The sequence below is a fragment of the Lathamus discolor genome, chromosome 4 (genome assembly GCF_037157495.1).
Source record: "Lathamus discolor isolate bLatDis1 chromosome 4, bLatDis1.hap1, whole genome shotgun sequence".
In the NCBI taxonomy this organism is placed as follows: Eukaryota; Metazoa; Chordata; class Aves; order Psittaciformes; family Psittacidae; genus Lathamus; species Lathamus discolor.
In genome coordinates, this window is record NC_088887.1 from 72,839,879 (window position 1) to 72,867,757 (window position 27,879).

Sequence of the window (27,879 nt, forward strand, 5' to 3'; positions counted from 1 at the left end):
CAAAGAAGCCTTGAATTTCCTGTTGGGGTGGATAACTACACCTCAGAAACAAATAAACTGACCTCTTTCATACTTTTCTGTTCTGAGTCATCGTTGAGCAAATAAAAACACTATTGTGAAGAACAGAAACTAAGAATGTGTCTGAGGAGGACTGTTGAGCTGCACCTTGGTCCACTAGTGCTGAAAATGTCAGGAAATGCAGAGGATGAGCAGGGATGGTTTTGACCTTCATTTGGAAGGAGAAATCAGAGAGGTGCCAGTAACATGTCAGGCTAATGAAAAGTATTTTGTGCTGTTTTGTTCCAAAATTTATTTTGCCTGGGTTCTTGGAAGATAATAACAATACTATAACTGCAGCAAAATGGAAACCAGCCAGGTCCTAGCTTTGTTTCTGCCAAGGAGCTGAAGCACTTAATGCCTTTGATGCTGTTTCATGAAACCAGGCACATGAATCATGAAAGAGTAGTACAGAATGTGAAAATGCAAAAATGAATCATAAGGAAAGCTGTTCTCATCAGAAGGTAGGCAAAGTGGGTAAAACACTGGAGATGGCTGACTGATCTCAGACTGACTGTTTTGAATAGTTGACTTGGATGAGGCAAGACTCTTTGGATCAAGAACATACGATTGGAAAGCTGGAAGACTTGGTTTAAATGTTAACAAAACAACCAGAATCTGTGGAACAGAGGAAGTTACCTAGCCCAGCTGGAAAGTACAAAAGGAAGGACAATAGCCTTGCAGAAGTGCCAACACAGAGATTTCAGAGCTCGCCAACAGAAAAGCTCAGAAGCAGAAAGACAAGCACGGCTCAAATTTTAAATCCTCTGGAAAAATAAAACAATATTAAGGAGCTGTACACATCGTAATAAACAACATGAGCCAATACAATGTCTGGCATTGGGATGGTGGTGTAAAATCTGCACAGGATTACATCACTCGGCAGAAGCTTGCCAGCAGTAGCAGGTTGCTCACAGCAGGCTCTGAGGGATGACAGCAGCCCCACCAGCTCAGAGGAATGCTTTGTACAAGCCTGGACTGCACAGCACACCAGGGGAACGAATGAGTGAGCGAAGCAAGGAGGGAAAGAAGGAAGCATTGTTCGGAGAACAAACGGGATATTTGCGCTCAGGTGTGCAGCCAGCCTGATGCCAAAGGCCACTGGCACTTGGGAAAATCTCCAGCAGTAAAAGGCTGGCAAAGGAAAATTCTGCCTAGCTTAGCTGAGCATTAGTAACAGGGGTGCACTGTCTTCAGGAGAGTGATCTGGCAGAGACTGGGGCAGGACTATGGGATGGTTGCAGGGAATCTGAAGTCCCTCACTGTGAAACAAGGACTGCAAACACTGAAAGGCTTTAGGCCGGAGACTTAACAGCGTGTCTTTTGTTCTTTGCTGTTTGCTCTGCCTCTAGGTGAACTGGGAGCTGAGCTAGTTGTAGGGAAATGTTCAGAGTCACCTTAGTAAGACTCTGGCCACGAATTCCTGGGGGTGGGCAAGAGGGCTGGTATCCAGGGACTGAATCCAAAACCAGTACAAATAAAGGATTACCTCTGGCAAGCGCGGAATGCATACAGACCTGCCATGAGAAAGGTGCCTTTGTCAAGGTGTGTGAGGCTACAGCAACAGAACCCAGGCTCTCAGTGTGTGTGACTGACTGGCCAGGGCTGGGATTGCTGCGGACTTTACAGGACCCCATGTAGTAGTAGCTACTACTTTCATAGTAGCTGGCCACTCGTGGGGACTGTCAGCAAGCAGCTTCTGCATGTAAATGGATAAACTGTACACAGGCCATACCTCCACTATGGTATTTGCATTGCACATCCAAGCCGTGCAGGTGCTGCACTGTGGCCACACTGGGTCTCCATTCTGCTGCACTCAGTTGTCCAGACATGGTCTTCATGCATGCTGTGTAGACAATCCACATAAGATACAAGGCCTTCACTACAACGCCTCTAGGCTTCAGAATCTTTATGAGAGACAGGAGTGCAAAGCTCAGCTCACACCATGTTCTTGGTGGTGAAAAATAAGAGGTTTTCATCTAGTTCTGGAATTTTCACTTTCTAGTGAAAGCCAAGGCTTGTCCCTCAGGAAGTGTAATACTGTGAGGGGCTGTGAAAACTTAACAGATGCCACTCAGCCCACATCATGTCACATTTCACTAGTTCTGGACTTCCTTTGGGGGCCTGAAGTATGTTAGTGGAATGAATTTCAACAAAGGCTGCCTTTCTGGTAACTGTTATGTTGTCTTGCAGGACAGAGGAGATCCAGGGTCTCATGACAGCATTTGAGCATGCAGTCCTTGCAATATTTCACTCAATCCAGTGTATCCCCATTTTCAGCTGTATTGAAGTTCCACTCTCTTCCACATCTTGACTTATTTTCCTACACTTTGCCTCACCCCAGGAAAATAGGCTTCAAGTATATTCTGTAAGGGTTTTCAGTTGAGACAGAAGAAAAACAATTCAAGGCTATTATATTTTATTATATTGAACATATTATATTAAATAGTCAAAAATATTCTCATTTGGTACTATTCCCAGAAGGAGAGAAGGGGAAGCTTTAAGAGGTTATCCATGATAACCTGATGTAAAGCTGAGGCATTTTATGGCAGAGCCTCTAGGAGCACAGGCAGAACTCCACGTGCGCCTCCAGGTTTTGCCACCAGCCTGAATTTGTAAAGCAGGTGGGAGGACTTTTGACTCCTACTTACCAGACATTAGTCCTTAGCAAAGACTCTCATGTCAGAAGCCAGTGCTGCTTTGGGAACATCTCACAGTCATTACTTGGCTATGTTATTCAGGGACAAACCATTAGATAACTGCCTTACCACCAGGAACAGAACATTTCTGTTAACGTTTCCTCTTAATGGAGAAAAAAGTAGCGGTAACATTTTGAGAAATGACACCCACATGAAGATGACAATCCCCATTTCTTTGCCAGTGCGACAGATTCCTGCAGCTATGGGATCCTTTGCTGTAGGGGATGTCAAATGATGATTTAGTCTGCTCCATGTACTGGTATTGTTGAGGGTGGGAGCGCAAGCCCCAGCTAACACTGTCAGCGAGTTCATGTGCACCCCAAGAATGGAATCTGTGTGGAGAGTTTTTGAGAAACCCACAGCTGTTGCATGAAAAATAAAATAACTTTTTCCTGACCACATCTGGATATAGATGTGGTCAGCCTGGTTCTGTTGCCTGAAACAAAATGATTTCTCCCATGAAGCGCTGTTTAAACTCATGCTATCCCAAGTACGACAGCAACCATTCTGAAACAGTTATTTTCATTTCTGTGACATGCCCTTGGACTCAGCTGCTGACAGAGTCAAGGATCTGACACCAGCCTGAAGGTGGGCTTTTTCTTTTCCCTTTTTACTATTTTAGTCACCTACAAGTATCTGAGCTGCAAGCCAAAGCAGATGTGATTATCTCAGCTGTCACTGGGAGGGAAGTGGCATTGAAAATAGATAGGATTCAGACCACAGAGCACTTTAAAGATCCAATTGCAACATGCTGATATACAAATAGTGACAAATAGGAAACCACTGCAGCCTTTCAAGCATCAATGCGAAGCTTTCAGAGGGACTACCACCATTGTCAGCTATTTCATTCATACCTCTGAGTAGCATCTTACATAGAGTGTGCTGCAAAAACTCCTCAAAGCTGCATGTTCAGCTTTAATGAGGAAAGGAAATGGTAGGCAGAAATGAAGTAATTGAACTGCCCCGGTCATGGCAACCCTAAGAGCAGCTGAATCCATGTGAAAAGTATATTATGGGTGACTTACAAATGGAAGAATGTTACTGAGAAGGGCAAGGTTAGAAAATCACCATCAAAATTAGATGTAAAGGTGTAAGCAAAGACTCAGTCAGCCTGAAAGGAACTATCTTCACAGAGTTAAGCATATACTTCATTGGACTTCAAAAGCAGCTTACACTTAAACAGTTTTCCAGTATGAGTAGTAGTTGTTCTTATCAAAGCAGATGTTCTCTGACATTTTGTGTCAGCATCCTTTGTACGTAAAGCAATCTGTCTATGGAAACCAGGTTTTTTTTACAAAATCATAGGGCATTTGATATGTAAAGCAATTAAATAAAACATACATTTTGCTTATCTTTGTATATTTATAGGTGATTGGTACCCACAGCACATAATCTATAGCTAAGACAGTGCCTGAATGGCTAACTAATTTTATATTTGCAGATACAGTATCATTAAGTGAAACTGATTCTGCTAGAATTCTAATACCCTAACTTTGCATTTTTTTATGATTCTTACTATATTTTCCAATAAATATTTTCATTTCAAGGGGGATTTTCAGGGACAAAGATGCTTCTTGGTGTGAGTAGAGCTGGCAACACCTTTAAAGTAGACTTTAATCATAATCAAATCACTGATTTTGCTAAACTTCTCTGGATATCATATGACATTTGATTTAGTTATGTCATAGCTCATAGGAATTTAATTTTACACATTCTGTTCAAAACTGTAAGTTTAAGTCCCACTAAGTTTTTTAGAAGCAGAACTAGTTACGAATAGAGATAAGTCACTCTCTGACTATTCCACTGAAAGATTATCAGCAACAAGCCGTATTATATAAACTCTTGAGTTTCATTTTACCAGTTGAATAATTGAAGTCCATGTAATATGCTTTAGAGCCTAGTGTTACCGAACTGTTAAAGTTCTAAAATCTGTTAAGAATCCATAGAAGTCTATCAGTACAAATACTACCATAGATAATTTTCCTTCCTTTTTTTCCTCTCCTTTTAAAAAGTGTATCAAATACAGACATCTGATCAAAGGACCTCCAAAGACTTCATGGCAATGATGTTTTGTACATGTGTATTTCTAAGGTAGAAGAAGGCTTATTCCATTCTACATCTCTGAATGAAGAGTACAATCAAATGCATTTGGAAGTGCCAAAGCAAACTACTACTTGAGAAGTGTTCAGATCAAAATCCTGGCTGCAGCTTGAGAGGGAATCTCACACAAGACAACTGGGGAGGAAAGCAAGGTATCTAAAAGGTGGCTATCCATAGCCATACCAGTTGCATTATACTTCCTTTACTGCTGATTGTCAGAAAGAGGCACCTCCAGAGGGCAATTCGTCTCACTCTAAGTTAAGTGGCTGAAATAGATCAAATGAACTGCCCTCTGGAGATATGTGTTGCTATTCTTTTAGTGGGCTTTAGGCAACTATTTATGTGATGAGATGTACCCAAACTTCAATGTCTGTGCTGTTTTGAAAACAGAAATGAGCCATTTAAGCCATTTTCCAAAAGGAAAATATTCACAATGAGAACAGTCAGCCATTGCAATAATTTCCCCAGGGAAGTGGTGGTTTCCCCAGCATTGGACACCTTAAGATTCAGCTGGACAGCATGGGGCTATCTAGTCTAGACTGTGCTTCTGCCAAGAAAAGTTGGACCAGATGATCCTTGAGATCCCTTCCAACCTGGTATTCTGTGATTCCATGATTTAGTCCTTCACCATGTTGGACTTGCACTCAACGCCTTTGGTGGGACCCCCAAAGTTACTGGAAATTTGCAGCAGTACCTCTTTATGACTCAGTGGAAATCCAAACAACCTGACACCTCCTCTAATGTACATCTCCATGCTACTGCTGTAGCCAAAATGGTCTCTGTGCTTAAGGAAAGGCGACGGGCTGGAAATTCTGGCTGGAAATGACACACTGCAATGGGAGCTGATGGCAAAGGGTAACTGGTGGGAATGGTGTTGCTACAAGGGCAGCCGTGGAGCAGTGCTCAAGCCTGTTTTCAGGGAGCTGACCACTAGGTTTCCTTAACTTCTTTGGCTGCCAGAACAAAATACTCTTTTGAGTGGAAAGGCACAGGATCTGTTTTCTAGGACACCCGCTTATTCTGCTCCTTAAATCAGTTATTCACTCTTTTCAATCTAAACCAGTATAGACCTGTGGGAAAGGGAACAGTTAATTTTTGAAGGAGAAGGGGACACAGGGCAGTAGTTTTTCACAGGCCTGATTAAAACAAAATTATATTATTTTGTTTTGATGAATTTGCTTTTTTAAGCTCATAGTTACAGGCACTATACCCATTTACCTTGGTTCACTGCAGCTTTATAGCATCTCGTGTGATGATACACTTTAAAAAATGGACTAAATTCAGATTTCAGGTTCATTTTAAGAGCAAGTAAAATGCTTGGATTGCAAAACCTGCCTTTCTGTAGGCTGAATGCATTTCCGTGCTAGCAGCTTCCAGGAAACTCTTGGGTTACAATTACAAGAAGTTAAAACTGCAGCAGCAGAATTGTTAACTGGAAGTCAGAATTTCCTTTCCACCATTCCTCTTCTGTTTGGCCCTAACAGGCCAGCTTAAATACTTTGTTTCTTTTATTTTTCAATTACATTATTTTGGTATTTTTGTGGCTTTTTTTCCTTTCTGATCCTAACCTCTAATTCTTTGTTCTTAGGTCTGTTTTTTTTTACCTTATACTGGATTATCTACTTACAGCAGCATTTTCTAACAACCCTTCCCAGTTATAGGACTCTGTCCTTTAAATTTATCATGGATGTGTCCAATTCTTAAAACAGGTTAAAGACATATTCTTTTTTATGTTCTTTTCCAGGCTTCCTAGTTACGTGGTCAGTAATCCAAAGAAGAATGTAGGCCGAGAAGTCTGTAATAAGAACAATAAAAACAGCGTTTGCTCCAAGGAGCAAAACTGAAGCAGACTTCACAAACTACAGGAAAAGAAGGAAAGAAGGTAATGTGTGTATTCAGTTGGACACAGGGATTTTTCTTAATAACTTAGACAACAAGTAACTATGTATGGAGATAACTAAAACATAATAGAAAACCTGAAGAAAGAAATGGAAATGTGATTTAATAAGGCTCGGCAAGCAGCGCATCTAGGGATGATACTGCAAGACAGATGGTGTCCTGAACAGATCTGTGCTCTGCAAACTCGGATGACCCCATTTCTTTAGATTACCATGCAAGGAGATGACCCTGAAAAAGTGAGAAAGTACAGGGCTGGAATGCTGGCTGAGTGAGCCCCAGGGACAGAAGACAGTTTGATCCTAGCTGTCTGTTATTTGAACACAGATCTGAAAGAAGATAAGGACAAAGACCCGCTTTTCACTGCCCAACATATTGTAGATATCTTTACAAAATAAATGCAAAGCTTGTTGAAAGCAGTAGCAATTACATTTAGTCGGATTTTGCTCACTGTTATTTTAGGATTGAGCAACCATGCTGAGAACTGAAAACAAAAGTTACGTCAGAAGAAATGACACATAAGGCTTTATGTTTACTTACTTATTTTTATATGTGTAAAATATAAAAATAACATGTATGTTTAGATGGTTGTTTGTATAGGAAATATGAGGTTTACAGACCATTCATCACTGCTGCAGCCACTGGAACGTGCCAGCAAATTTGTGGCCCTGTTTCTCCTTACAGCTGCTTTTTATATTTGGAGTATAAACATTGTTAGCTTCTGAAGGATTTATCAGTCTAGAGGACAGCTGTGGAGTGTTTAGGAGAGGACCTAAGGACAACACAGCTCCAAAATAAATATGTGTTTGGTTACTCCATCTTCTGACACGTGAGATACTTCCACAAAGACTTCCAAGAAAGTAGACGGAGCCTTCCAGGGATCTCCTGCAATTACTTCCTCACTCTACGCCACCAGCTTTGAAGGCTTCTTTCTGTGAATTTTTCTTGTCTAACAGAAAAAAAGAAGATAATATGTGGATGGATGAAGGGATGGAATATGTATGATTAAAAAACCACTCAAAACATTCCAGGAGACACACTTTTTCCATGAGAAAAAAGCCACATGAAAATTCCGTGAAAAGACATGTTGCTTAATAAGCTCCTGGAAGGCTCTTAGACATTAGAGTTGCTACAGCTAATACCACACAGAACAGCATAGCTGCAGCTTGCAAATAGACAAAAACCTGATCGTTTTGTTGACAACTCGTTTTGTTCACACATGCAGTTAAAATTAAAGGTAAGGACTGTCTGGTAGTTTTTGGAAGACAGAAGAATAACATCTAAGCGATGGAAAACCTATGTAGCAAGCAAGACCAGTTCTGAATGTAAATTTATTTTCCATTTGTGTATTATTTTTTTACACAACGTAAATACATACAAAATAGTACATAAGGAAAACCCAGGAAATCAAGCCTAATATGACTTTTTCCCCCCTTTGTCCTTACAGAGGAAGGCTGACAAATGCTCATGAGCTTCCCATCCATCATGTTTCATAGGAAAATAGGAGACAGTAGGTATCTTAAGCTGGTCTGTATGAATTCACACACAGGGATCTTCCTCCAACACTGCTGTGCTTAACAGCTAAGAAAATTCCAACTGCCCTTCTAAGAAATCTGAGTTTTATCTGAGGGCACACTGGTCATATCTGAAAGTTTTAAAACAAATGTCAAAGTCTGTTGTATAGTCCAGGATCAACTAAGAAGTAATTATTTCTTGGAAAGATATCTGACTTTTGCCCTTTCATTCTGTACTAGTCACAATCATTTCAGCGTTCTGTTTTACAATTTTCTTATTTACAGCACATCCACAAATTCACTCTTGCAGCTGTTCCTCATGTGATTATTTCTAGTAGTTGCACTGTGGTTACCCATATGAATAAGGCTTATTGTTGTGGTATACCATCACAGGCTACAAATATGCAAAAATTATAAAGGGACAGGAAACTTTCAAACCCTTTAAATAATTTCTTCTGGGTTTGGCCAGGCATTCTGTTTGGGTTTGCTTGGATTTTTGTTTTGTTTCATTTTGTTTAAAGATTGCCCTGCAGCTATTTAAAAAAGTTTAAAAACTGCTACCACTGATTTACTTTAAGTCGGTTAATCACAGGAGAGCAGGCAGTTTCAAAATCTGCCAAACCCTTAGCCAGTAGAAATTAGCAATTATGCAGTTATTTTTATTAGCTGCATATTGCATAAAGATGTAAGCATCTGTACTTATTATATTGTACAGATTATTTCATGACAGTAGATGACATTTATTTGTGGTAGTGTAATTGCTATGATTACTTTAAGCGACAGCCAGATGAACTGGCAAGGAAGAAAGCATAGTAACCAAAGTCAAATATTTTTGAGTATGCATTTATTCTGGAGAAACAAGCTCCTAAATACATGACTGCAATGGATACCGGACAAGCATGCACTATAAAAATACCTATTCTGTTTTCATTTTCTTGTCAACAGCACATAGCAACAACTGTTTCCTAGTGCCAGCAAAGATCTCTGCTTCATCAGTTACTCTGCCATGGAGGTTAGAACTATGAGCTTTTGGACTCACATACAGTGTAAACAATCACCACTTGATTGCTTTGCTGAATACAGCTCGTATCCTATTACTTATTTCCCAGCTCGTGTCTTGGAACAGACTCTAAACTAAATCTAAAACAAGGAACACTTATCCAAATTCTCTGTGTATGAAGAAGTTACCTACTCAGATGAAAAACGTGAGCTATGCCAAGTTAAGGGAATGAGCAGGCAACTCAATAATGAGGGATTTGTAGTCATAAAGACTACTTTGCATTACAGTGTCTGCAGGAGACCTTGTCAGTACTTTCATGTGCTAGGTTATGAGCCATTCTCTCCATGCTGCTCTTAGTTTTTAAGTGGCTGGAGAGTCACAAATACAACCACTGCAAGAAATGTATTACTGGCTTGTGTAGTAAGGAATAATAATATTGTACCTGAACACTGAAGAATTGAAGTACCAGAATAATTCTGTGCTTTTAATGGGAACATGTTTGACAACATCAAGAAAGACTGATTACAGATAAGAAATCCAGGAATCAGCATATGGTCTGGCTTAGCTGGAAATCTCTATCACTACTGAGCAGAAAAATCCTCTTCTAAAGGCTACAAACAACCCTTATGTTGATAATAAAAGAAAGATGTGTCCCATGGTATGCACTTCAGCAGCTGCTGGTGGTCGTGACATGGGGTATCTCTTAAGAGTACATAGCAGTTCAGCGAAAGCTGTGGAAATAAACAAAGATTTTAAATTGTAGGAGTTAAACTCTTAGTAATTTACTAATCTGAGTAAATTGGTACAAAACCTTACGCATCCATTTTTCTTTTGTTAACTGTAGCCTTCATTACCTCAGTTTAACACAAACTGGCTAAACTGAGTTTAGACAAACCTAAATAATCAAAACCACAAGCAGAGCAGCCACTCTGCATCAATTTACTATCATGTTTAAAAATCACACATTTGTTGTACTCCATTGAAAATAGAAGAAAATGATGCGGCATTCTGCTCACATTACATGACTAATTTCCTAAAAGTTGTTACTAATATTCTGTGTTAGTTATAAGAATTTAGCCATGAAGAAGGAATATTTTCCCAGAAGCCTGAATGAAACTGATTAATTGACTGATAAACTGAAAGAAGTGTCATAATTGTCTTATGAGTCAGTGGAAAAGGCAGGAAGTGAATTATTCTGCATCCTTCCAAACTTGCATAGGAATTTATTTAAAGAGAACTACAGTTACCCTAGTTGGAGTTTAGCCAGGGCATGAGAGGTAACACCCCTTCTGCTTTCAAGACAAAAGAACCCACCAAAAACAACGAAAAAGCTATATTTATGCCATGCCTCAGTGCAGAAAAAGCTTCAGTTGCTTATATTAATCCTGCAATACCTCTGCTGACCATGAGAAGTATAAGTGGAAGAATGAGCTTTTAGAATTGCAGCCGAATGGGTAGAAAGGCCACAGAGTATTTACCTGGTCCTTCCTCAAGTTCCTATTGGCAAGGTTGCAATAGTTAAGCCTAAAACAGTTACACTGAAACTGGTGACATCATGCCTCAGAGCAGGTAGTGCATGGAGTTTTATGAACAGTGACATGCTGGAAGTTACTGAGAAACTTCCACTAAATCCTCCTGCCCTTCACCACATGATATACCCAGATTTCCAGGTACGGAATAAAATAATTTCCATTTATGAGCCAGAGACACATACACACGTGTGCTCTTTCTTACTAATATAATCAAAAGAAACACGATTGAAGTAATTTATGGTGTATCTGCTCAGTGGAAATACACATTTTCTCTAAATAGACAGTTTCAGGTATTTAAATTTAAAATGAATGAAAGACACCACCTGCTAAAAAGTTATATCACCTTAAGACTGCATACTAAGGATTTCATGGGGTATATCAGTGTGGTATAATCAAACCAATATGTAAATGTTTGCATAATCCTGTACATAAACTTTGGCATACTGTTATATTCCACTGAGAAAATAGTAAATAAATAAAAAGAACTAAAAGCTGCTGTTCAGAAATATCTGTGTGCACTATTTGCATAATATTAGGAAGGACAGATTAGCTGTGTCTGTGAAAAAGTCAGTCTTGGCCACATGCAGCAAAACCATTCCGTTATTCCTTTCAGGCACTGGGAGAATTTTAAAAGGGATCTCGAACCTACTTCAGCTCACCAATGAATGGGTTAGCATGTTTGAGGACGCTAAGCAAGCCATCCATTAATTTGGTTTTTAAAACTATACAGAACTAGTAGCTCCTTTGACATTAAAATGCTGATAGAATGTTATCAAAATGTAGCTTTTTATGCCTCTGCCTTTCAGAGTGCAAAAAAAGGAATGCACCTTATCTGGATTTTAAGATCCAGTTCCAAGTCGTTTATTATCTGTAAAACCTCCATACTGTCTGTGTGTCTAATGCTTACTGAGCACTTCCCAGCCTTCTCTATTCTTTTAGCACTTATTCCAACCACATCATTTGTTATGACTTGGTGGCCATTGCTCACCTGCTCTTCTCTTCACTGAACAGATTTGCAGGCCAGAGAGGTTATGATGATCACCAAGCTTGACCTCCATAGCAATATCAGCCTAGAAATTTTATAATGTGAACTTTGTTTTGAGTCCCTAATTTCAGGGATGACTTGGAGCACAAGATTTAGAAAATATATTGAATCCTAATCTAGAATTTGGGAGGAAAGAATTTAGCGGGTCCTCAAGGATATTATAACAAACAACTCCTCCTGTGTCTAAAATAAAAGGATCTTGTGCTTATTTTAAATTAGTATAATTGTAGCTGCAAGTTAGTTGTTCTCACTGTCACCTCACCTGGCAGATTAAAGAGACTTAACATTTGAAATTTTCTTCTCTTGCAAATCCTAGTACTTTGTGATCAAGCTTTTGTATGAGCTAAAGAGTTGGGGTTTTTTTAGTATCATAGCAAGGCAGATTTTCTTGGCTTTTCTAGTTTATTATTTGTGTTAAAATACAATACCACTATTTTTGTGATAGGTTGATAAATGCTACATATAACTTTATTACTACTTCTTAATATTCCTTTGCTTCCACATCCAAGATTTGTACCATAAGCATGAATCTTTAAGTTGCTCATAACCACACTATAATGTCTCTATAATTTGACTTAAAAATATTTGTACTTAGATGCCTTTTTACTAATTTGTATTCAAATAAACAATCCAGTAAGATCCATTCTACCTGCCCTGCAAAAAAAAAACAAAACGGTCTCTGCTTCAGTAGTATCTCCCTACAAATATTTACAGATGCATCTAAGGTATTAATGATGATTTTACTGTGAGGGTGGTGAGGCACTGGCACAGGCTGCCCAGAGAAGCTGTGGCTGCCCCATGCCTGGCAGTGTTCCAGGCCAGTTTGGACAGGGCTCGGAGCAAGCTGGTATAGCGGAAGGTGTTCCTGCCCGTGGTAAAGGTTTGGGATTAGATGATGTTCAAGGTCCCTTCCAACCCAAACCATTCTATGAGTCTATGATTTTATGTTTTCTGTACACAAGTTCATAAAGATTATGAATAGGTTGGGGATACAATGAGGATCTGGTTTAATTTTGCTAAACAGGTCTCTATTCAATGATAATTTTCAAGATAGAATCACTTTTCAGACCTGCTGGGTAATTTTTTTTGTTCAGATAAATGTATGTTGAAAGTTTTGTATAAACATATTTTTAAAGAGAATATTTACACTAAACAGAATATGGCATAATGTCTTAATAGAAGCTCAATATTATACATTTACCTTTGCCAGGTGAAATGCTAATCCCATTAAACAATATCAAATTCCAACAATTCCAGGAAAACCTGCTGATACTAGAAACTCAGTAATTATTAAATTCCTATATGTGATTTTCATTTACTTTCATGATTTTTCCAAAGGTTCTTGCCATGTTATTTAACTTGAATAACCTTTTGGTTTTCATTTCTCATGGCACCAAATCAGTTTCTTGCTTTCATTTCTGGAACAAACATACACAGGTTGATCATTACCATGAATGACTCAGAACTGCATAAAATTCCAGGACATTACTTAGTTGGTCCTGAAAGTTTAAATGTCTTTTACTTTTACCTGTTGGTATTTAGCATCCTTACTAAGTAATGATTGAATAAAACATTTGCAATTATACCCATGCAGCATTACTGCATTATCCAGGTTTCTATTAAATAAATGTTTTTATACATCATCATTGTTACTGAAAAATGTATATGGGAAACCATGCCACTGTCAAATTGTTTTTTTCCTTGACCCTGACATTTAAAAAGAAAATGTATTGCCCTTGTCCTTTAGGCAATGAGCCAAGACTTTTCATTCATATATTTAGCTATTATTATTCATTCTCATTGTTTGACAACTGCTAGCTTACCATTTCTGCTTATCAGCTTCTGTGTTTTTCCTTTCATTTTACACAATATTAATTGTTGCTTTCATGTTCTTTCTTTAACTGAATGCATTCAGCTGAAGAGAAGCTTTGATGATCTTAAGGTCCTTTCCAACCCTAACTATTCTATGATTCTATGATTGTGGTAAGATCATCTTACGGGCATCCTATACAGTCTTCCTAAATAAACTACCATTTACCTATTTGGTGCATTTTTCTTACACATACAGGTATCATTCAGAGTCTTCTCCAGGCTTGGAAAACTGTCCCTTTTCCAGCAAAGTTGCATAATATAGATGGGAAATATTTATACAGAGTAAATACAGTTAAATTGTCCCGTTTTACATTCAAGGAACCATAAAATCAGTAGACTAGACAACTTTTTTTTTTTTTTTTGCCAGAATTGTCAGAACTCAAAGCACCTGAATGCTCCAAAAATAACACATGATTTTATTTTAGAAAATGCTAATCTATTATTTATATAAAATCTAGGACATGTTTACCTGTGGAGGCTTGACATCTAGACATATCCTACAGATTAAGAGAAAAAATAAAATATGACCCTAAGATACCTCATTCTACTTACTCCAGCTACATATTTACATTGCTGCTCATCCAGCTCTGTGTTCAGACAATCTGTCTCACCAGGATCTAATTTTCTGATTTATTAGCCTAAACATTGATTCATAAACACACCAGGTCTTGGATTTGTGAAATCAGGAACTCTAGTTACTTCAATGAGCCTGACCAGCCCCTGTCCCTGCACACTCTTTCCCAAAGAAAGGTATAAACTAATAGGAACACTCAAATTGTGACAGATGTCTAAAAGAGCCATAGCTCAACATTTAAGTAAATGAGTCTTTGATACAGGTCTGCAAAGTACCTGTTGAAAGATCCTTCATCAAAAAAAACCTCCCTCCCCATAAGCAACACATTTGTGTATTTAGACTTTTTATCCTCTGTCATTCTGTAAGAACTGCCTTAATTATTTCAAATGTTATTAGTTACACATTTATCTGTGAAGCATCAAAAAAAGCAGGCCTTTTCTCTAGCAGGTGGTTTTTTGAGTACACCACCTCAGACACAATCACTTTGTGACCACCTTTTTCCACCTGAAAACCACCCCCACCCTGTGCACAGCACTCAGTTGCTCCCTCCACCTGTGCTAAACCATATTCAATGTAGGAAAGTGGTTTTGGTTTATGAGAAGAGATGCCTAAGAAGGTAAAGGCATACAACCCCCTAACGCTCTCCAAATGCTCTTAAGCATTTAAAAAATTTAATCGCAGAATCACCTGGGTTGGAAAAGACCTTTAAATCATCAAGTCCAGCCGTTACCCGAGCGCTGCCAAGCCCAGCACTAAACCATGTCACTGAGGGCCCCATCTACACGGTTTTTAACACTTCCAGGGACGGTGCTTCCACCACTGCCCTGGGCAGCCTGTTCCAATGCTGAGCACCCTCTCTGTGAAGAACTTTTCCCTAATATCCAGTCTAAACCTCCCCTGGCGCAGCTTGAGGCCGTTTCCTCTTGTCCTGTTACTTGTTACTTGGGAGAAGAGACCAGCCACTTCCTTGCTCAATCCTCCTTTCAGATATTTGTAGGGAAAGATAAGGCTCCCCAACGTAGTCATAAAGTGAGTAATGCCTGCGCACCTTCGGAGACGGGCCAGTCTCTCAGACAGAATTCGCAGCGATTAAAAAAGCTACATCCAGGCCCTCTTTGATGCAACTCTACCTAAACCCAGAAGCCGTTTGTGAGAAGAAAACCGCCAAGGGGAAGCGCTGTCAACTGAAGCCTCATTAGGATGCACTAGCAGCGCCATGGACACCGAACACGCCAACTTTCCACCTTTCTAACCTTCCTACTACACCACGGGACACACAGACGCATGTACAAGTGCGTACGTACAGCTGCAGGTACAAACACGAGCAGAAGCCGCCGGCACAGAGCCCGGGCAGACGGCACGGCCACCGCCGCTATTCCCGGGGCGTATTCCCGGCCCCCAAAGGCAACAGCGGCCACTCCGGCAACGCTGTGCCACCGACTCTGTTGCTCGGAGCCGCGCTCACCGCCACACGCTGCGGTCCGGGGGAAGCACAACCCCGCACCCCAAGACCCACCACCAACACCAAACCGCAGCCACTACCTCTCACCACAAGCCGCCGGGGGGGGCGGGGCCTACCCGGCAAAGGCGGCAACTTCCGGCTCCAACCGGCCCCGCCCCTCACCTTGGCCTGCGGGTCCGCGCTAAGCCAATGAGGGAGGGGATCCGCAGCCGGGCAGGTAACCAGGAGCCCAATCAGAAAGGCGGCTCGGGAACAGGTGGGGGCGGGGCTCCGGGCTGCCGCGCGCGCGGCCCCGCCCCTTTCGGCCCCGCCCCTTTCGCCCCGCTCGCTGCAGCGCCAATCGCCCTCCGCGGCGGTGTGAGGGAGGGGGGGGCGGTGCGCGCCCGCTCCTCCGGGGGAGGGGCTGCCCGCCGGGAGCGGCACCGGCTGCGGCGCCCGCCGGCGGGGCTCGCGCCCTTCCCGCCTCCCGCCGCCGCGTGAGGGGCCGGCCGTGCCGTGAGGGCAGCGGGCGGCCATGGCCCTGGTGGCACCGGAGACTCGGAAGTTCACGCGGGCGCTGAGCAAGCCCGGCACGGCGGCCGAGTTGCGGCAGAGCGTCTCCGAGGTGGTGCGCGGCTCCGTCCTGCTGGTGAGTGCTGCGGCGGATCGTGAGCGGCCCGGGCGAGGCTCCGGCCGCCGCTGCGGCCTCTTGAGGAGGGCGAGACGGGCCCTTTGATCCCGCTCGGGTTGGGAGGGGGGGATCTCGGCGGCGGGCCGGGTGCGGTGCGGTGCCGGTGCAGCCGCAGGCGGGGTGGGGACGCGCCCAGCGGCAGCGGCGCGGAGGGCGCCATGGGACGCGGCGCCCCGCGGGCACGGTCGGGCGCTCCCGTCCTCCCGCTGCAAAGTTGTGTCGGGCGGGAGGCGGTGCGGGGCGGCGGGGCAAGCGGATCTCACCGGGCAGCGCCCGGCCCCGTCCTCTCGTCCTTCGGTCAGGCGAGGGGCCTGCGTGCCTCCCGGCTCCTCCACCTGTAGAGCGGGTGCAGCTCTTCCCCCTGTGCAACTGAAGCGCTTCGGTGCGTGTGAAAGCAGCGGTGCAGAAGTGATGTTTCATCGTACTACTGTCCCCACGCTTTACAACTAAACCACGGGTTGTTTTTTGCTGCGTCCTACAGTATGAAAGATGAGTGCTGTCAAGTGTAATAGGGATGTTTGAATGCTGTTTGTCACTGTGCTAGCACATGGCAGTTGATCTTGCCAGTTCACAATCAGGCTTATTAATTTAATTGAAACTGCCGAGAGTACATTTGTCTGAAGGTGTTAGACAGCGAACTGAGGCAGCTGAGACAGAGAGAGGTATGGGTTTTGGCCTGACTGTGCCCAGGTGACGACATCTTAAACAGCCTCAGCAAGATTCTTCAGAACTTCTCTCTCGGGGCTCTAATTCATGGTATGCGATTGTATTCCATGTGGTTTTGTTACCTCCAAGGGGAATGTTTTAGTAAGTGCTTAACCCTGTGTAAGTAGACTTTCTGCTGCAGGGGTTCCTGATGCTGGAAGCTGATCTGTAATTTGTTTTTCACTCTTGCTGATGCTAAGTATGGGCTTCTCTAACTTTTTTAAACTGCTTGTCAGAAGACTGTTTGTCGTATGGTAGTGATGTGTGTGAGAGTAACAAATGCTGTAGCTGTAATTCAGGGGCATTTCTATGTGTATTTAGTCCTCTATTATACACATTCTGTGTCCCACAGTTCTTTAATAAAACAGTGGCTCTAATGTTAAATTATTATTTAACTCTGAGATATGGAATATACAATAGAAGACTTAATACCCATAGTTCAGGGTCCACCTGAATACTGACAGTTTTCTACAAGACACTAGTACATATATGTGTAACGACCATCCAATATATGGTAGCAGTATTCCAGTGATCAAGTGTTTCCTAGGAATATATATATATATTTTCATGCTGAAGAGAGCACATTAGGTATTTTCATGACACAAAGAAGTGCTTCTTTTGCAGTAATTGGCAATTCTGACCTCCCCCCTCCCACCCTCTAGAAGTTTTTAGTTCACTTATGACTAATGTCACTGAGATTAGTTGGAACACATCTGATTCTTTAATTCATGCAGGTTGACCAGAGACAGGATAGGATGGTATTCACTAAAAATCCAGGTATTTTTGCAGAATTTAAAGGAGGTGAAAGAAGTGATGGTGTGAAGTGGTGTACTGGCTGAGTTTGGTTCTGGATAAGGTCTTCCATCACTATTTTAGAAAGCAAAAATAGTGATTTACCATTCATAGCAACTTCAGGTTCATGTCAACGTTGTGATCCTTCTCTGTTAGCTTGAAGCATGGAGTAAAATCCTCATCCCTGTTCCATACAGACTTGTGCTGAAGTTCACCTTCCTGTTTCAGCCACATTTTGCCCCTGCTGTTACGTCTTTCCTACTGTCATAAATGCTGTTCATTTTATCACTGAACTCCAATGTTCCTGCTCACGTGCTGTTTGGCATGAATGCAAAGGCAAGTGATCACAGGTTTACCTTTACCTTCTTACCATTTCTTCCTCCTTTGAATGTACTGTCAGTCTTTTTTTGAGCATTGTGATGTTTGGTATGAAAGTATCTTTTTAAAGGAAGAGTTTAAGTAGGATAGTACTTGGCTGTAAATATTTACTTCCATAAGCTTGACCTGTTTCTTAGCTGTTGGAGTGTCTGGCCTGTATTATCTGAAAAGCTCACAGGCTGACCCAGTGAACATAGGATTCTTCCCAGTATTATAATAGTCGTGGAATACTCCAGCCAGATGTATGGCTTTAAAGAAAAGAAGACCCACTTTCTTTCCTGAGCTGCCTCTCAAAGCTCTAATAGAGCATCTCCCCAGGATGTTTTTAACTGGGTCATCAACAAACTGTCTTGCTTAAAACACTGTTCAGCACTAGTAACTAACGGGATCTGTCTGTCATTACTTGCTCATGAACAGATGCTGAAGTTTTCCAATACTGAGAAAATACTGAAGCTGTTTTCCATTGGCTGGGCTTGAGGTGTAGAATTTTGGGGTAGGAAAGAATGAATTCAAACTAGCAGTTCTTGGTGGGTGATCTGTCCAGCTACATACAACCAAATATCACTTCTGACTGTACATCTCTGCAGCACAATGTACTGGCTAGTGATGCAGATCATTCAGTCATTACTTGCAGAAGAAGGTAAAAGTGAACTGCTAATACCTGTGAAGTGGTACACAGATTCTCTAACTTGTATTTGTGGCTACTGTTTAACAGCGCCGTTTATTTTTTACCATCAACAGTGTATTGCTATACTTTAAAAAACCACCAAAAGTCATTCCCATCTTTAAATGAGGTTTATTAGATCATATTTCTAACTTCAGCTTGTCTGTTCTGCTTTATAAATGTTCTTAGGATCGTATGAAAGAGGACTGAAAGCAGAATGGCAGTAGGATGGCATGGTATATCTTGCATTTTTGGATTGCTCTATATTGGATCTGAAAGTCAGGGGTTTTCAGCCCACTGACAGGCTAAATAGGTTGGCTGAGTAGTAAAAAAGCATTAAGCAGATGTGGTTAGTCAAGCTAGTTTTCATTACAGAATGAAACAAGCTATCTTGTCAGCATTTGACATCTCATATGTTCTTTCTGTTAGATTTAGTTTGCTGAACCAACATGTACAGTTTGGTTGGCTGGACTTGAAGCTTATTTGGCAATCAGCTATTGAGTGTGGTAAGGCACGTAATATATTACCTTGATTATTTGGGTTCAGGTTCTGCTGTTTTGTGCTTGAAAGTAACATCCTTGCTGAATATATAGCCTTGTGCATTGTTGATGTTGTTTTGACTTCAGACCAGCCACGTACGTGACTTAATGTGATGCCTCTGGCCACCCAAATACATTTATGTCAGGGGAGGAAGGCTATGGGGATGACAGTCCTGTTTCTTAAACTAGCAATCTTGCCCAGAGCAGTTTTGAGTGCAACTTTAGTATTACACATAATTGGAAGTGGTCCCTTTAAGTGGTGGTTAAGTTACTCAATGCATGTTGCATACAGATCAGTAGGACTTCAGGAAGAGTATGTGTTGTCTTGGTGTGTTAATGATAAATTATCTCAGTGACAAATCAATACGTTCTATCCTATATTAAATTAAGCTGACACTTAAGGATAATAAGCAGTTAAGAGAATGTTTGGCATGCCAGATTTGGTTTGCTTCTGCCTAGCTGTCAACAAAACACCCTTATTAAATACGCAGTTAATGAAAATGTTTATATGTACCAAATAATGCAGTAAAAGTTGTTTTACCTATGTTGAAATTAACACTGTATGGAAGAAACTTGAGATATGGAAAACCAGGATGAAATCTGAGCGATTCCTAGATAGTTCTGTGCAGTTCCCCTTCTTGATTTGATGTATAAAGTGGTTCAAATATTCGAAGGCTGATATCATCATATCTTAAGGCATATCATATCTTGTGTTTTATGTGTTAACTTAAAGTACCTGATAGAGCTCTTGGCTTCAAAAAGTTGCAGAAATTCAGTTTTTCAGATGTGGAGGAAAATCAGTACATCGTAAAGGCAGTGTTTGCATCTCCTAATGAGTCTTTGATCTCAAACTCACTGATCTTTTTTCTTTTTGCTGTTTTTTTGGTTTTGTTTTTTTTTTTTAAAGAAGACTTATTCTTGATTTTTAACACGGTGTCACATTTGTCTTTCCAGTCCTGATCTCTGCTTTCTGTGAATCTCAACTCCATGAAGAAAAGATCAATAGGTGCACTCTGTGCTATGTTTTTACAATGTTTTTAATGTAGCTTTTCCAAGAATATAGGTCCTGGAAGGATCATGTAGTATTCATTTTGGGCTGGTATTTTCCTTTCTGATTTGTGTATCCTTTCATATGCCCTGTGCACAGAGGGCTTGTGTGCTTTTCTGCAAAGTGGCTTCTCTGTATACAATGAATGGAGTATTTGGAACCTCATTAACTATGAGATTTCTGTTGCAGTGTTTGTGTAGAAAGAGATAGTTGATGGCTTGCTTCAGGAAATTTAGGAATTCAAAAGTGGTATGTACTGCTGAAAGGATGAGGGGGGCTGGGATTGTTTATAGCTGATGGGCACAGGAAAGCTGGAAACATGTATAAAGTTGAATTTTCTGTAAATGGAATGTGAAATTGTATGCATAAGGAATTTGGAAGAAGCAAATTGTGATGGATGGATGTGTGAAAGCAGGGATATGAGAACTGGCACTCGATTTGAAAGGAAAAATTGTTGCTGACAATGAACGTCATTCTAACACATCTCACCTTGGAGGAACTCCATGCGAATGGTAATGCTTACTCACTGTCTGAACTGTTGAACTTTACTTGGGGGAAGAAAAAACCTGATACTCAACCCTGAAGATGTTACTGAGCTTATGGCATGTGCCACTTACCTTTCCTAAAGGAAATAAAAATTGGCAGAGTATAAGATCTTGTTGATAAAGATGCTGGTTTTATTTTAGCAAAGTGCGTATCAAAACCTGTTTGATTGGATACAAGATACTACTAAGAAAACTAGCTGTTATTTCTGTCGAGTCTGATACTGCTAAGAAGGTTTACTGGGTGTGATAGACATTTCTGTGGTTGTGAAGATTTGGAGGCTGGACTATAGTACTAGTTTCTTTTAATAAATACTGTTAAACTTATTTGAATTTTTAATGTCCATAAGCTTCTTGTTCAGAAAGGGAATTTGAGGGGGAAAATGCAGAACAGCTGAATTTCTGTGTGAGCGAAAGTACATTTAACCATTAAACAACATTAGATCATTTTTGTTAGTGGTACCTTATTTATTATTCTCTGGAACTTTTTCTTTCCTGCTAGATGACTATAATTATGTTTAAAATAGACGAGTAAGTACTTTAAAAATAGTTGTTTCTAATACAGCAAATGTCAGGTGTAGGGTGAAGCTGGATTGGCTTTTCAGTGTATGGTGGCAGTAGCTCTCATGCAGCATGGAATAATACCACAGTATACCTTCTCTTTCCTCTCTTTCCCTGCTCATGCCCTTTAATACTCAATCAGGTTGACATATTTGTATCTCAATGGAAGTAGAACTCCTTAGATGTGAATTTAAACTTGAGAATTTCACAACTCCACAGTTGTTTTTTTCCCGTTTTGAAGATCTTGGGCAATAAACTAAAAACGTATATCCCACTTCAAGTCATTTGGCTATGCTGCATTGTGCTTCTATGAAAATGTTTCCAAAGGGTCTGCAATTACTTACTTTGAAAACTAGACCTCTAACGCCAATGAGTTTTCCTGTTGCATAGGTGTAGATTTTCAAGTTACTTTTAAGCATATATGGTTATCAGACTGAGTTGTCACTTGTGAGTAGTGTATGCCTAAGATTAGATAAGCATCAGATATATGCATGTATATGCAAGCTCAACAATTTGTGAGTTTGGCAGTTTAACCAGAGATTTGTATTTTTGAGGTAGCTGCAAGATTCTGCCAAATTTGTGTGTGTTTCCTTTAAAAAGAGTGATAAAAAATTACGGACAAATCACTGAAGCAAATAAGGGGAGTTCAGTTTTCCAGATAGCAACAAACTTGATTGTTTCCTCCTGAGAAATGTATTGCCTATATTGCTTTTAGTTAAGAACTTCTGTAACTGTTAGAGCTGATTTGGTGCCAGTGGTCCTTTATGGATATAAAGAAAAGGTGTAACATCTTCAGTGCTGTTGTTCAGGAAGATCTTATTTAGACGTGAAATTTCTGATTGTGTTTGAAGACCTAACTAGTGCAGTGATCTTAAAAAATACTGTATATTAAAAATGTATCTAAAACTTGCTTCCTTAGCTAGTGGCTATTTTTGATTTTTGAGTGATCTCAAGTACTTAACTTAGATACTGAAGGAAAAACTCCTTCATTTGGAAGACGGAAAAGACAAATTCATTCTCCCTCACACATCTTCCGTTGTCTGTGTCCTGGAAAAGCATTAATTATGCAAACCAGAAAAGGCATAAAGTTACACAAGTAGGCCGTGTATTACACAATGCCTCTCTCACGGAAATATTTTTTAAGTAAATTATATCTAAAAATGAGATATATTCTAATAATTATGACCATGTAACTTATTTTAGGCCTTCATTTAAAAGACATATAGGTTTGTGCAGTCAGGCTTACATTCTGTCTTAGTCCAGAGGCACTCATGTACTGGAGTATCTTAAATATAATAATCTATGAAACAGTGGTAGGTAAAAAACCTACCTGGTTAATGTTATGGACAAGATTTCTTGTACCAAGCAAGGGCCAGATTTCAATTGGTACGATGGACTCTGCTTTGCAGAACAGTTTACTGAGACATCTAAAGGTCCTCAGAAAGTTGAGCAGAAGCTCTGAAGAGGGTTTTATAGAGAAAACTGTTCTGGAGCACAAATGTTTTGTCAAGGAAATCCAGCATCTGTAGCTGAGGTTGTCTTTTGCGACAATCCCATTGTGATCTGTTGATCTGCAGGGGTGGGGGATGTGATTCTTTGTTAGCGTAAGGAAGAAGTACTGTGTCTCAGAACAGTTTGTCATCTCCTCATCTGTGCCCAGTGAATCAGATATAAGAGGAGGAACAGGGAATCCAGATATTGTCTTCTGCATTCTCCTGCTGTGTCCAGAGATTGCTGCCTGGTTTGGAGGCTCTGTCACTTCAAATGAGGGAAAAACGAGAAGAAATCAATAGGCTTGGTTAAAACCTCTGTCCGGATCTGGCACCTCAGACTGGTGAAACCACTCCATTCTGAGTAGTGCTTTATTTAAGGCAGTGGTGTTGCCTTGGGGCTGCTGGTAAATACCCATAATGATGATTTAAAAAAAAAACACAACAAAAAAACCCCAGCACGAGAGCTCTCTCCAAGGGAAGTTGTGCAAAGGGGTGCCACGGTTCTTTTACGCAGTCACAGGCTGGCTGAGGTTGGAAGGGGCTTCTGGAGGTCATCTGGTCCAACCTTTCTGTCAAGCAGGGCCACTTTTAACGGGTTGCCTCGGGTCATGTGTTGGCTGGTTTTGACTACCACCAAGGATGGAGACTCCACAGTCTCGCTGGGCAGCCTGTGCCAGTGCTTGGTCACCCTCACAGTGCAAAAGTGTTTCCTGATGTTCAGAGTGGATCTCCTGTGTTTCAGATTGTGCACATTGCCTCTTGACCTGTCACTGGGCACCAATGAACAGAGCCTGTGTGTGTCTTCTTTACACCCTTCCTTCAAGTATTTATATATATTGACGAGAGCTCCCTGAGTCTTCATGCTGAACAGTCCCAGCTCTCTCAGCCTTTTCTCATAGGAGGGGTGCTCTAGTCCCTTCAACTTTGTGGCTTATTGATGGATCCTCTCCAATACATCCATGGCTCTCTTGTGCTGGGGAGCCTAAAATCAGTCTTCTGTGTACTTGTTCTGTGAGGTATTAGTTTGCTTTTTAAGAACAAAGTAATTTTAGCTCTGTGTGCTGAGGAAGCAAGCAGATCACAGTCTGATTCAGACTGGAGTACTTGCTGCTGGTGTCAGTGTAAATCAAGGCCTTATCTGAAATTCTAGATTTAAGCCTCTGGGCTCAAGCCAGGCTTTGGTTTGAGGCCCTCTCTGAATAAGACGGCCTATTCCTATTAAAAGACCAGCTAGAATTTCTTTCTGCTCACGAGCTGAAGGAAAGGATGTCAGGTGGCATAAGAAGGAAATCGCAGCCCCTGGAATTGTTGTGCCAAAAAAGAACATGAAAGTTCTGGATAATTTTTCTATCTTGAGACAATGAGGAGGAAGAAGTAAGTCAGCTGAGGCTGAACATTTCCAAAGAATCTGTGATTCAGATTTTTCAGGCAAGGTAAAGCAGACCTTGTTTGGTTTGTCCATGCTGTTCTGGAAGGAATGTCAACTTTGTAACTCTGAGCAAATCAAGGAAACATGGTTTAGGATGTCTTTGTCTTTCTCCTAACTGCTTCTGTAGTACTCTTGGAAAGTTTCTTTTAGGGATGACACTAGGAAAGAAATCTAAAGCAACAAAACCATTCACTTTTCAAAATGATACCTTGCTTTTCCAAACTTGTTGAAATTCTCAGGGATGAATGAGTTTGTGCATGAACAATGTTTCAGTCCCTACAAGTTAAAATGGAGTAGTCCCTTTTGAAGTTTCTTCTACGAAGAAACATAGTTGTTCATGCAGTGGGAATACCAAGTAACCTCACCTAAAATTAACTGAGTAATCATAATATGCTTTAAAACACAGCTCTTAGAATCATAGAATCATAGAATCATAGAATAGTTAGGGTTGGAAAGAACCTCAAGATCATCTAGTTCCAACCCCCCTGCCATGGGCAGGGACACCTCACACTAAACCATCCCACACAAGGCTTCATCCAACCTGGCCTTGAACACTGCCAGGGATGGAGCACTCACAGCCTCCCTGGGCAACCCATTCCAGTGCCTCACCACCCTAACAGGAAAGAATTTCCTCCTTATATCCAATCTAAACTTCCCCTGTTTAAGTTTGAACCCGTTACCCCTTGTCCTATCACTACAGTCCCTGACGAAGAGTCCCTCCCCAGCAACCCTATAGGCCCCCTTCAGATACTGGAAGGCTGCTATGAGGTCTCCATGCAGCCTTCTCTTCTCCAGGCTGAACAGCCCCAACTTCCTCAGCCTGTCTTCATACGGGAGGTGCTCCAGTCCCCTGATCATCCTCGTGGCCCTCCTCTGGACTTGTTCCCGCAGTTCCATGTCCTTTTTATGTTGAGGACACCAGAACTGCACACAATACTCCAGGTGAGGTCTCACAAGAGCAGAGCAGAGGGGCAGGATCACCTCCTTTGTCCTGCTGGTCACGCTCCTTTTGATGCAGCCCAGGATACGGTTGGCTTTCTGGGCTGCGAGCGCACACTGCAGCCGGCTCATGTTCATTTTCTCATCGACCAACACCCCCAAGTCCTTCTCTGCAGGGCCGCTCTGAATCTCTTCTCTGCCCAATCTGTAGCTGTGCCTGGGATTGCTCCCACCCAGGTGTAGGACCTTGCACTTGTCATGGTTGAACATCACAAGGTTGGCATCAGCCCACTTTACAAGCGTGTCAAGGTCCTTCTGGATGGCATCCCTTCCCTCCAGCATATCAACCGGACCACACAGCTTGGTGTCATCGGCAAACTTGCTGAGGGTGCAGTCAATCCCACTTCCGCAAACCCCAACAAAACAAGAAAAACAAAGTTCCCCCAATGATTACAAAAGAAAAAGAAAAAAAAAATTAAGATTTAAATTTGGTCACAACAAAGTTGAAAAGGAGTAATGTTGATCCAGAGATGCTATAATACAGGGAAGCCTGTAATGTAGATCCATCAGTGTAAATAAATAATCCTTAGCTGCTGTATTGTGTCCTTCTGGGAGCTTTTTGGTACTCGGGTTTAACTATTGACTTAGAAAGAGGTGGCATCTTGACAGATACTGATCTAGGTTTGGAAATTTGAAGAATGGGCTAAACTGCTTTTGTACTTTCAGGTACTCTGTGGGTGGGAAGGAGTTTGGTGAATTCAGTGATAAGATGTATTTATATTTTTACTACTGTAAAACTAATTCCCCAACAAAGAGTGACTGTACATTATACTCAGAATGGATAATGATTGCATAATTTTAAGTAGGGAAAGTATTCTGGTTACATCAGTGCAGGATGTAATACATTGCAATTTTTGTGTTGCCATAAGTGAAATATAGTTGATTTCAAGAGCCTGTAATTCAATGTACCTGAGTTTGTAGCCATTTAATTTGGTTTCAGCTTACAAGTCCAGAGCCTCCACTGCCTTTAGATGTTTTGACATTAAGATATATGATCTTGCTACCTTAGTGGTTACCCAATGCACAGTGCTGGTCATATGAAAGGAGTACTGAAACATACATGAATAGGATAAATAGGAGTTCCACAGAAACAGCTGGGTGTTTTCAGTGGGAGAGGCAAAGGCTGGTGAGATAGCTGTTGTTCTTATTTTAACAGGTTTGTGAAGAAATCAAAGGCAAAAGGAGATGCTGGCTAGCATTGTGCATGTTAAAACATGGTTTTGAGGTGATGGAAAGGTAGTAACCTGTTATCCTTTTCGATTGCATTGCCAATGCTATTTTATGCTCTTTGCTTTTTTATGTTGTATAATGGTCTTTATATCCTTTGGTTTTATAAGTACTGCTCTTCCCAGAGGTGCTGGTACTGATGGAGAACCTGCTTGCACTTCTCTTCATGCCTTTCTAGGCTTGTTTATAGGCATGGTTGTTAAGTGACTACAGCCAGGCAACAAAATAATACAGAACTGAAGCTTTGTGAAAATGAGATTGAAAGTCACCTCATCTAGCCCATTCATCTCTTGCCCTCGTACAGTGATAAAGTGGTATTTCAGACCTCTTTCTGCCAGGCATATTTGCACCCACTTGTACTGGCACTAACAGTTGTGCAATGTAAGTCATCTGATTTAGTAGGTGGTTTAGCTGAAAATCATATTAGTATGTTTGCCTTTAAGCAATGTTCAAGGAGGCTTCACTCTTACTATTTGCTAGTCCAAGAGGGATTTTTAATTCATGTTGGAGCTCAAACGTCAGTGAGTTTAAAAAGAGCATTCAGGTTAATGAAAAGATGACACACATCATAGTTATTTGAAGGATGCTATTCTAGTTTCCTTTCAGAAATTGTCTTGGGATTCTTGCTTGCCAGGCTTGTTATCACTTTGGAGTTATTTGCCTGGTATTGTATGTGGCCTTAAATGGCTCAGTAGTGTTGCATATTAATTTCTTCCCAGCCACTGCATACGTCATGATCCAGTAAGTTTTTCCTCTCATGAAATATGAGGTTTCTAACAGGGAAAAACCAAAACAAAACCTAAAAAACCCTGCTGTGTACAGTCTTGCTGGTAAAGTTCAGGAACAGTACTTCCAGCACAGTATTCTGGCAGCTAATGGTCTGCTGGAGGAGAAGTTGGAACTTGTTCCTGACTGAACTAGGAACAAAGGAAAGGAGAAGGACCTGAATCAGAATAACCTCTGCAGAGGCATTAAAAGTATGCATGAGCCGTGAAGTTTCTGCTAGTTTTCCCTGAACACAGTCAGGTTGCTCAAAACCTGGGTTTTAATATATGTATTTTTTTTTTGTCTACTATACTGT

At 41.1% G+C, this 27,879-nt stretch overlaps 1 protein-coding gene and 2 long non-coding RNA genes across 9 annotated transcripts in view; 2 read left to right on the plus strand and 1 right to left on the minus strand.

Annotated features, from left to right (window-relative positions):
* The first annotated feature begins 4,793 nt into the window (after positions 1 to 4,793).
* On the plus strand, positions 4,794 to 13,095 carry LOC136013717 (uncharacterized). 3 transcript variants are annotated; one of them, XR_010612334.1, is made up of 3 exons: positions 4,794 to 5,019; positions 6,601 to 6,738; positions 7,353 to 13,095. It is a non-coding gene; the product is annotated as an uncharacterized LOC136013717 (long non-coding RNA). The 3 variants fall into 3 exon arrangements; XR_010612335.1 differs by having other exon boundaries at positions 4,794 to 5,008; XR_010612336.1 differs by lacking the exon at positions 4,794 to 5,019 and adding an exon at positions 6,344 to 6,444.
* On the minus strand, positions 7,330 to 15,768 carry LOC136013718 (uncharacterized). The gene is made up of 3 exons (XR_010612337.1): positions 15,594 to 15,768; positions 9,709 to 9,997; positions 7,330 to 7,701 (listed from the first exon to the last, which is right to left on the minus strand). It is a non-coding gene; the product is annotated as an uncharacterized LOC136013718 (long non-coding RNA).
* A 420-nt stretch (positions 15,769 to 16,188) lies between these two features.
* Positions 16,189 to 27,879, plus strand: part of DOCK9 (dedicator of cytokinesis 9) — a 115,974-nt gene continuing 104,283 nt past the window's right edge. For all 5 annotated transcript variants that reach the window (XM_065678017.1, XM_065678018.1, XM_065678019.1 and 2 more), the window contains exon 1: positions 16,189 to 16,379. In XM_065678017.1, coding sequence (XP_065534089.1) covers positions 16,266 to 16,379 — 114 coding nt within the window. In that variant the 5' untranslated portion in view covers positions 16,189 to 16,265. The remainder of the gene's footprint in view (positions 16,380 to 27,879) is intronic.